The 10513-nt window shown below is 46.0% G+C and overlaps 1 protein-coding gene and 2 non-coding genes across 3 annotated transcripts; all 3 read right to left on the minus strand.

Annotated features, from left to right (window-relative positions):
* Positions 1-4351: 4351 nt before the first annotated feature.
* RPSA (ribosomal protein SA) lies at positions 4352-9828 on the minus strand. The gene is made up of 7 exons (XM_008710003.2): positions 9712-9828; positions 8758-8923; positions 7707-7825; positions 5870-6115; positions 5018-5146; positions 4762-4927; positions 4352-4514 (listed from the first exon to the last, which is right to left on the minus strand). Exons 2-7 carry the CDS (start codon positions 8888-8890, stop codon positions 4420-4422), a joined length of 888 nt encoding a protein of 295 aa, XP_008708225.1. The 5' UTR covers positions 8891-8923; positions 9712-9828; the 3' UTR covers positions 4352-4419.
* LOC121104328 lies at positions 5658-5812 on the minus strand. Its single transcript, XR_005836620.1, has one exon. It is a non-coding gene; the product is annotated as a small nucleolar RNA SNORA62/SNORA6 family (small nucleolar RNA).
* Positions 7892-8042, minus strand: LOC121104329. Its single transcript, XR_005836621.1, has one exon. It is a non-coding gene; the product is annotated as a small nucleolar RNA SNORA62/SNORA6 family (small nucleolar RNA).
* Positions 9829-10513: the final 685 nt, after the last annotated feature.

A 10513-nucleotide genomic window follows, 5' to 3' on the forward strand; every position in this document is an offset into this window, starting at 1 on the left:
GTTGATAATGGTCAGAACATGGAAACAACCCAAATGGCCATTGCAGGATATTGATGTCATGGATGATTCTGTAGGAACATAGCAACTGGGATGAAAGGCACAACGCACAACACTGAAGGCAAGAAGTAAATCACACAAGGGGCTCCTGGGTGGCTCAGTCAGTTAAGCATCCGACTCTTGATTTTGGCTCAGGTCATGATCTCAGGGTTGTGAGATCAAGCACCAAGTCGGGCTCCACACTGGTCGTGGAGCCTGCTTAAGATTCTCTTTCTTCCATAGGGGGGCCTGGGTGGCGCAGTCGTTAAGCGTCTGCCTTTGGCTCAGGGCGTGATCTCAGCGCTTTGGGATCAAGCCCCGCGTCAGGCTCCTCTGCTATGAGCCTGCTTCTTCCTCTCCCACTCCCCCTGCTTGTGTTCCCTCTCTCGCTGTCTCTGTCAAATAAATAAATAAAATCTGTAAAATATATATATATATATTCTCTTTCTTCCAGGGCTCCTGGGTGGCTCAGTTGTTAAGTGTCTGCCTTCAGCTCGGGTCATGATCCCAGGGTCCTGGGATCGAGCCCTGCGTCGGGCTCTCTGCTCAGCGTGAAGCCTGCTTCCCCCTCTCCCACTTCCCCTGCTTGTGTTCCCTCTCTCGCTGTTTAATAAATAAAATCTTAAAAAAAAAAAATTCTCTCTCCCTCCCCCCAAAAAACTTAAAATCAAAATTTAAAAAAGCAAATGACACCAAAAAATATGCTATGATTTCATTTATAGGAAACTCAAGTCAGGGAAACTAAATTCTTGACTGAAAGGGCACACTTAGGTATCTAACAATCAAGTGAACCAAGGTATTGCAGGAGAGGAGCTCTGTGACTTCAGGGGGCAAGCAAGGAACAGGAAGCTCACATGGCAACCTTCTCAGATTCTGGCAGCTTTCTATGTCAAAACCCATGTAATGATTACAGAGGCTTTCATTTGATTCTTATTTTTCTAGAATATACAAATATATCTTTTGTAGTCATCTGCATGGATGATGCATTTTACAATTAAAAATTCTTTTTAAATTATGCACTAACAAAAGACAATCTGATACATAGAATGAGTGTTTGCTACATGCTGGGATCCAGGCTAATTGCCGTGCACAACAATCTCTGAATCACAGCCCCATGATTATCTACATGCTGGGGCCACTTGAGCCACTGGGAGACATCTCTTGCCCAGAGCCACACGTAAGGAAGGAGCTAGGCAAGGCTTTCTTACATCACCTCAGCAGAGCGGGCTTTGGAATCAGCTATGCTTATCTGCCTCACTCATAGCACATGATGTCCAGGGTAATGCAACAGCCAGAGGCCCTTCACAGATCACCTTGGTGCGGGGCCATGGCCCAGACCAGACCTAGTCTCACCCACCCACTCACCAGAAGACCTCAACCCAAGCCGGCCCCGGAGAGCGCAGCATGTCCCTGAAACACCGTGTGAGACTGCGACTTTGATGTCGGGGAGCAGACTGTAACACCCTAGGGAAGTTTTAGAGCAGGTGATGCAGCTGCCTGTGAAATGAGCTCTGTGCTGCCAAATGTGTAAAAGTGGGCACCTCAAGCCTTGTTGGGAGCCTGAGGCTTGCTTAATGGAATATAACCCTCCAGCTCTTTCTTAAATGCTTTGTAAATCTCTACAACTTACTTTTTAAAAAAGATTTTATCAGAGAGGGAGAGGGAGAGAGAGAGAGCGCATGCAAGTGGGGGGAGGGGCAGAGGGAGGGGGGAGAGAGAATCTCAAGCCGGTCCCATGTCCAGCATGCAGCCCAATGCAGGGCTTGATCTCACAACCCTGAGATCGTGAACTGAGCCAAAATCAAAAGTCGGATGCTTAACCGACTGAGCCACTCAGGCGCCCCTAGGATTTATTCTTAACCTCTTTCTCTGTTCGGAGTACTGACTAGTATCTACCAAGTGTCAAGTTCTGTGTTCGGCTGAATTCAGTGGGGATGCTGATTTGCCTTTGTACTGGGATGTAGTAAGAAACGTGCTCTATGGAAGCCCCCAAAGTATTTAGGAAAGCAGAGGAGAAAAGGGGGAACCCTACAAAACTTATGGATGGAATTCAGTTTCTGTAAGTTTGTAAGACAAAACCCAAGAAGCGCATCAAAAGCTAGAAGCTGTGATAAGAACAAGAAAAATCTTAAGCTGGAGGTTTCTTCTCATGCTAAGTATTGTTTCCACAATAAAGGAAAAAAAATCATAAGCCATGTATTATTCACAGCAGTTTCCAAGATCAGGTGGGGTAAGAGAACTGAATGAGTTACTATGTCCGGGAAGACTGTGCTAGTGTGAACAGATGGAAAAGTGCCAAAAAAAAGAGGTCCACTTGGCCAAATCAAACGCAGGGCAGGGGAGGGAGGTAAGCTCCTCCTCACTCCAGCAGTCCCTGGGAAGACTCAAGGCTGCTGACACCCACGGGGTAAAGCTGCCAGTGGCAGGTTGCAGGGTGAACACCTGGAGGCGGAGATTAATTTGTCACTTAGATTCAGCAGGCTTAAGGAGTAACCATTAGGTAGGCACCATCGAGCTGAAAAAAAGTTTGGACTGGTTTAAAATGTCTATTCCAGTTTGTGCTGGCTTAAAGGCACTGGCTCTGCAGCCATGGGACAGCAACGTTGTCCTGGAGTGGGGTGACTTAAGTCTGGGCCACTTTGTGGTCCTGGGTTGGAGCAGAAATCTCAGCAGCTGTTGACACGAGGAACAGGATTGAATTCTCCTGGATGCAGAGGGTGTGAGGCCCTGGGCAAGCTAAACCCAGGTGGGTAAGATCTCTGAGAAATTCCACCTAGATCCCTCGGCTGCATCATGCTGGGTATAAACCCAACTGTGCGAGGTTAGGCCAAGCTCATGGTCCCCAACTGTGCGAGGTTAGGCCAAGCTCATGGTCCCTTAACTCTGGACTTAAGTTTAGGAACTTAGGTCTAGGGGAAAAAGGCCTGTTTGTGGGAACTACTGTGGGAATGCCAGGAGTGCCTGAGCAAGGGGCAAAATACAGCAAGGGCTCTAGGTTGTAAGTCCTGGCCACTAGCACACAGATTGAGAGCAGGGATGGGGGTTGGACCAGCAGTTGCCACATGGGAGTCAGCCTTTGACACCACTATTTTCCAGAATATATACTTTAAGTTGCCATGAAAACACCAGTTTTCCTATTCCTTGTTCCCTGAACAGCCCCCTCTGCCCCAAAACAGGCTAATAGTCTGTTAATATGTTCTACACCTCTCCCCCACTCCCAATTTTCTTTCTGGTCCTTCTGCACCTGCCCTCCCTCCAGCCATCCTGATTCCAGGAATTAACTGGTGTTGCTGACCATTTGCAGCACTACAAAGTGCTATGGGTTCAAGGCCTAAGCACATTGGAGCTTTGCTGTTTTATGGCAGAGGCACCCAAATTTGTTCTGCACAGAGTACAGAATCCCCAAGAAACCAATGATGCTTGAGCTATGGGGTCCCTTTACTGCCCCTGCACTATTGGAAGGGGCCCTAGTAATCAGGTCACACGGATATTTATGTCTTCCAAGAGGGGGAGTGAATCAATGTACCTCATTCAGGTTCCTCAAAACCTGGGTCCACCCTATTTCTCCAATTTTTAATGGGTCAAATGTTGTGAAATGACAAGGAGAGTGCTGCATTTTAAATAGAATGGAATATACACAGAAAACGGCAGATATGGAGAGCACAACCTAATGACCTTTTTATACACCTGTACAACCCTCCCAGAACCGGCAGGCAAGCTGAGCTGGTGACAAGCTGGGTCCCCTCCAATGGTTCCAGAGTAGAAAAGACTGCATCCCACCTTTGCCCTAGGCAGCTTTTCAAATACCAGATGTTACTTAAGGATTGGTCACATGACTGGCATACAGCAAGGCTGTCACTGAAAAGCAATTTACTCAAACTCTGGCTCTATATAACTTACAAGGGCAGATGGCAATAAAAGAGTATCAGGTCTGACCTCGGAAAAACTATTCCCAGGGTTACCACCTATTTACAATTATTTAAATCTATTTTTTTGAGAGAGTACAGGAGTGGGGGTGGGGGAGGTGGGGAGGGAGAATCTTAAGCAGGCTCCACACTCATGGGGCTTTAATGCCTTAACCCTGACATCATGACCCAAGCTGAAATCAAGAGTGGGACACAACAGACTGAGCCACCCAGGCGCCCCTAAATCTATTTCCAGAATAGCTGTTCCTTACACAAAAGAGAAGTGAAGGGAAACTCTCACGTCAGAAGTACTTTTATCTAAAGTGGGCTTTAGAAGTAAAACTGAAGTCAGGTCATGGAATAATCCCAGGCATTTCTTGATCTGGAATGCAAAATAAACAGAAATGGACGACTTTTACAAACTGTTTATTTTCCGTCAACCTCATTCCCATTCTGTTTGCCTTTGTGGAAGAGCAGCTTAAGACCACTCAGTGGTGGTTCCTACCCATTCAGTGGCCTGAGCAGTAGGAGCTGCAGACCAGTCTTCAGTGGCCGGCTGGGCGCTCCAGTCTTCTGTTAAGGGAACACCAAAAAAACACAGTCAGCCCCACTCCCAACACTATGCCTTGATTTCCACCAAATACACATTTCAAAGGACAAACACTCAAGGCCAGACCACTTCAAAAGCACTGAATTCAATCATCAAAACATTAGCACAGCTATAGCGCAAGAACCTTTCGGTGCTAATATACACAGCCATGGAGATCCTTTAAAAGATTAAGAATACCAAAAATCCAAACTGATGTATCTTGACACATACCAGTTGGGAACTGCTGAATGGGCACAGAGGGCACCTGCACGCCTTCAGACCAGTCTGCAACTTCAGGCTGAGTAGCAGTGAACTCAGGAGCTGGAGCAGTCCATTCACCCTGAAATTCCTCCTTGGTCACAGCCTTTTCAGCAGCGGCCTGCTCTTCCTTTTCAATCTGATTAAGGAAAAAAAATTATAAAAACAAATTTTATTTCAAAGAAGTAGACCAAGATGTCTAACTTGCTTCTTTGTGGAGGAAGCTTACCTCTTCAGGATCTCTGTAGAAGTAGAGATCAGGCATGACCTCCCATGGGTGTTCACGGGAAATGGTGCCACGCATGCGCAGAACTTCCCTGGCCAGCATCCACCACATTAGACCCACTGAGTGAGCTCCCTGCAAGAGCACCAGGTTAAGAAGTGACACTTGGGTCACCCCCAACAGCATGCACCTCCCCATTCCATCTATCTGTCCCATCTAGACCCCTGGTACCAACAAAATAGACCTGTCTTAGTTAAGTGCTTATTTTAACAAGGAGTATTCTATGTATTAGTGTGTCTCAACCTTGACTGGCACTGGACCCATGGAATTAAAAAAAAACACAAAACAAAACTTCAAGACTCCACCCTAGGCAATGAAACAAAATACCTGGAACTGGTATTACAACATCTCTTTGGGTGATTATTAGATGGAACCAGGTATTCTGAAAGCAGTAAACTGGACCAATTTGAACCACATGCAACCCACCTTTTTAGGACCTTACAGCAGGATTCATCAAGTTGCTCTGAAAATCGGAAAAGGCCCAGTAATGAAAGGCCCAAGCAGTTAAGAAATATGGACAAAAGCAGAAGAGAACACAGGCCATTTAAAAAATGGTCTCTTCTTAAAGATGACACATTTGAATTATACTTGTAGCAAGAATTACTATCAAACTCCACTCATTGGGCCAGAGACCCTTGTGGTGTTAGCGAAAAGACTTGCCCCTCATGTAGCACACTACCTACACTTGTGAGTTCATCGGCCAGCCAGTGGCCTCAACTCCAAGCTCTAACAATGTGCAGAGGAATGCCCAACTATTTCAAGAATTCGAGGTTCTAGTGTACACCGTAACACTGTTACCTTGTTGTTGCAAGGGATGGCAATGTCCACATAGCGCAGAGGAGAGTCTGTGTTACACAGAGCAATGGTAGGCAGGTTAACATAAGACGCCTCTGTAAGAGGCTGGTGGTCAGCCCTGGGATCAGTAACCACCAGAAGTCTTGGCTCTCGGAAGGCTGCCTGGATCTGGTTAGTGAATGTCCCAGGAGTGAAGCGGCCAGCAATAGGAGTGGCTCCAGTAGCAGCAGCAAATTTCAGCACAGCTCGCTTAAAGAATTAACATGAAGAGTTAGCAGTGCTCCAGAGATGTCATCACAGGAACCCCCAAGTGTCCATGTGCAGACACCCAGTTCTGTAACCACCTGAAGCAAGCCACAGCGTCTGGAGCCCTCCCATCTTCCCTCACCGATGAAAACATCAAAGCACTTCACACACCCAGCAATTCTTTGTCTTCTGTGCTACCTGAGAACTTACAGAACTAGGGCCCAGAAATGCTACGCATACCCCACCCCCAGACCCTCTGCCTGGAATGCTCTCCCCACTCTCAATGCAAGGGCACCTGGGCCTCATTGGCTTCCTCACATCTGGAGGCTCCAGGGTTTCAAGAACCAAGTACGCCACTCTTGTGACTTGGGCAGGTTATTCATGTGCTTCCAACGGGGTCATGAAAATTAAATTCATCAATTCAGACAGCACAACAGTGACACCAACAAGCACTTCCATGATCTGGTCCAATTTCATCACAGCTACCCTATATAAAGCAGGAATATACCCACTTTCTTTCCCTTCCCCTTTACCTCCATAAAAAGGTATTTCCTGCATCCCTTCAGAAAGGCAGACTTAGTATTTTCCTACTATATCCCAAACCCCCAGCAACACTGCCTGGACCAATATAGATGCTCAGTGAATTTTTGCTGAGGGAAACCACAGTAGTTGTCACTAAGTTCATTCTACGGTAGTAATTAAAAACTGTCTTCTACCATGCCCCGAACTTTAAGTTCTGTCACAAGCCAGCCTCTGGGGAATAACCCCCTGCAAAACACACCCTATATTTATGGTAACCAGTTTCACCACCAATCTAAACAAGTACAAAAGAACATGTCTCACTACACAATTTAAACATCGGTCAAAAATTCAAGTCAAGCATCTTTTTCAAATTAGAAATGGGCTGACTGAAACCCTTGCTAGAGCTCTTAATCTAGTGGACTCTTGGCCACCACATGGTTTAAATCATGCAGGTCCACTTACACGTGGATTTTTTCCAGTACTACGTATTTTCCTTTCTAGCTTTACTCCTAAAAACACAGTATATAATACATATAGCAAATGTGTCAATCAACTGCTTATCTTTCTTACTGGTAAGGCTTCTGAAGGTCAATAGTAGGCTATTGGTAGTTAAGTTTTGGGGGAGTCAAGTTAAACAGATTTTCAGTCATGCATGGGGCTGGTGCCCCTAATTCATGGTGGTGTTCAAGGGCCAATTGTAAATCAATTTCCAAGAAATTCATTAGTTTTCTCAACAGAAAAAGAATTGTCAAAACAGAAATGGGGCAAAATACAAGTTTTATGCCACTGGCCATGAAAAGAAATTAAGTTATTTGTGCTGGCAAAGATTCTCTTAGGAGGCCTGATGAGCCTCGGAGGACTATTATCCTTTTAGAAAATCTTTCTTGAAAAGTGAAGCTCGACAAACCACCAGATGCCAAGTACTATGTATAGTGAAACAGACTAGCAATTCAATATTTGTATAAGCTATTAAATTACGGACTATTTTTATTTTCTTATACTTTTTCCTATATCCCACAATGCCTGTATGCTTATTTTTTTGTAATAAAAACCAAACATATTGTTCACAAACCTGGCCAGTATTCCTGGACGATATAACACTGACATCAGCTGGGTTTTCAATGGCAACAATGGCACGAGCTGCCAGCAGAAGTTTCTCCCAGGTTCTCTTCAGATTTATGATGTAGATACCTAGGTGATGGCAGAAAGCTTTGTAACACCTGACCTAACTTGCAATGGATTTTCTTCTAAAAAACTGTATGTAGCAGAGAGTACTATCAAACTCCAGTCACAGAGACAAGCTCTACTGGTGTTAGCGAAAATCTTGCAGTTTTTATAGCACACTTCCGACACTCAGAAGTTCACGGGCCACCTCTGGCCTCAACCCTGAGCTTTAATAGTGTGCAGCCTTGATTCAGTAGCAAAGTGCATCTTTTCTTTTCCTGCATTAAGCCTACATCAGGCCCCCATATGGATTCCCGCAAGTTCTTACCCACTCCCTGGCCTCTAGCCACACTTTCTTTACCACCTGCCTCCATGCCAGATTCACCCAAAACTGCTTTACAACATGTCACTCCCAGGATTATGTTCTTCAGTGGGTTCATCTCTGAGCTGAAGCACTCCCTTGCCCAAAGTGCCTTACAAAGGCTTTACAACCTACCTTCCCAGCCTAATTGTTCCTTCCTATCTCTTGCTCAACTTCACTCTCAGAACACAAACAAACCTGGATCAGTACCTGTGAAATACAAGGCACTACAGAAGTTAAGCTAATCTGTGAAATACAAGGCACTACAGAAGTTAAGCTAATGAGCTTCATCTTCGTATCTCACAGCTCTTTCATGGAGCAACCCAAGTCCCATAACCTATCAACAGACATTCCCTTGAACTGGAGCCCAGAAAGCTATCCTTCCAAAACCACCAGAACACTTTGTTTTTAATTTCTTAAAAGTTGTCTCTATCTCCAACGTGGAGTGAAACTCACAACCCTGAGATTGAGTCACATGCTCTACTAAACCAGCCAGGCACCCCACTTTTACTTAGTTTTAAAGCTCATTTCCAACGTAGTGATCTGGTTTATTAGTCAGTTGGAATGCCCCTCCCCAGCAAATCAAAGCACGACTGACCATCACTTTTCCTTTTGTAGATGTACTGTTCCATTTGGAAATCAAGGTTGGTGCCACCTAAGTGGGTTCCTGCTGCAAGGAATTTGAGGACATCCTCCTCCTTCATTTGCAGGACATCAAGGGCTCCGGACATTGTGAAAGTTTCCCTTTAAGTTACGACGGAAACCTGAAAAACAAGTTAACAATCCAGTCATTTTCACTCCAGTTCTTTAAGTGGGTAAGGAACCAGGTGCATTCTAACTACTCTTGAGAGCCAAACAACTTCATATTTAAATGCAACCCAAGGACCACACTTTTCAGTTTACAGTCTAGTGGGATGAGACAATACAACACACATATCCCACACATTAAAAAATTACAGCAAATCGTTGTGAGTGTGGAGATAGGAAAAACACCCAAATAATTAAACAAGACGAACATGGTGAACTGCCACTTAACACTCAATAGTAACCCGGAGTAAAGGTATGGATGAGCAAAGGCAGCACGACGCGAACAAATTTTCATGCAGATTACAAGTGGGCGCTTCACAATTATTTCTCTCTAGAGTTACAACTAATTTTCTGCAAAAGCCTGCCAAGAATCAACACGAAAAGGAAAACCAACAGCCCAAACAGCTGTTGTAAATTGGTGCCTGGGCCTGAGCTCACGGCCGAGGTCCGAAACAATCGCAGCGCGGTACGCCAGCCCTTCTTTCTGCACTGCAGCCGCCGGCCGGTCCGCACCCTCGCCCAGCGCCCCGGCTCTAGCACGACCTCCGCGCGCTCCCGGGGCGTTGTGGGAACTCGCGGGCCCGGGCCCGGCCACGTGCGGGCATCCGGTCAGTGGTGAAGCGCGCCGGCCCGAGACAGGCCCGCTTTCCCTGCTAGCTTCCATTCAGTCCTCGCACCCCTCAATCCAGCAGGAAGCTATTCTAATGGCTTTCGAGGACGCCGAGGAACCCCACGGGGCACTCACACAAAACAACGCCGTATGGACCCTCCCCGGGGTAGCGCGGAAAGGACGGGTGGGCGGAAATGACGTCCTTATATACTCCGCCGCCAGCCAATGACAACACAAGCCGAGCGGAAGGGCGGATGGGCGCCCACACCCAGCACGGCCGTTAGCGACGGTAGTGCTTTCCGGCGCCGCAAAGACGTTCCGCGCTGTGCGGCCGCCCCTGCAGTACTTCGTCAGGAACGCGCCCCTGCAGGCAGCCAGTAATAGCGGTTCGTATTTTCGTGTCGCCCTTCGTCGACGTGAGCTTAAGCGGGTCCCTGGCCTAAGCTGCAGTTTCCGTACCCGGGAAGCTGTTGAATACAGCGTGCGCGAGTATTCGATCAACAGCTGGAAAAATTGTTTTCATTCTTTGGAGAACAGTTTGGCAGTACGTAATTCAGATTTTGAAAGTTGGCTTTCGGGAAATTTTCCTGAAAAAATTAAAAGGGAAAGACTGTACAGATGGTAAGATTTTTTTTTTTTTAGAAGAAAAGGAATCTCAATCAATAGGTTAGTTATTAAAAATGTATTGTTCATATAGTACTATGCAGCCACTGAGAAATATTCAAAATATTCTATGTACAAGCAAGAACTGCAGGATGAGGGAGATTATTAAAAAAAATTGAAACCCGTGTCAGCTGTACTTCAATTAAAAAAAAAAAAAGGAGAGGTTAAATTGGTTAATCTACCTACTCTTGATGTTGGCTCCGGTCATGATAGCAGTCCTAAGATCGAGCATCGCTTAGCTAAAGTTACGATTCTCTCCCTTCCCTCCCTCCAT

This window comes from Ursus maritimus, unplaced genomic scaffold (assembly GCF_017311325.1).
Source record: "Ursus maritimus isolate PB19 unplaced genomic scaffold, ASM1731132v1 scaffold_20, whole genome shotgun sequence".
Taxonomy (NCBI): domain Eukaryota; kingdom Metazoa; phylum Chordata; class Mammalia; order Carnivora; family Ursidae; genus Ursus; species Ursus maritimus.

Excerpts from the sequence above, each read along its gene's own strand:
- RPSA (XM_008710003.2), bottom strand. The coding sequence starts at position 8,890 with ATGTCCGGAGCCCTTGATGTCCTGCAAATGAAGGAGGAGGATGTCCTC. Across the intron at positions 6,116-7,706 it reads CGTCCAGGAATACTGGCCAG|CGAGCTGTGCTGAAATTTGC; the intron begins GTTTGTGAACAA and ends TAATTCTTTAAG. Across the intron at positions 5,147-5,869 it reads CCATCCCTTGCAACAACAAG|GGAGCTCACTCAGTGGGTCT; the intron begins GTAACAGTGTTA and ends GTGCTCTTGCAG.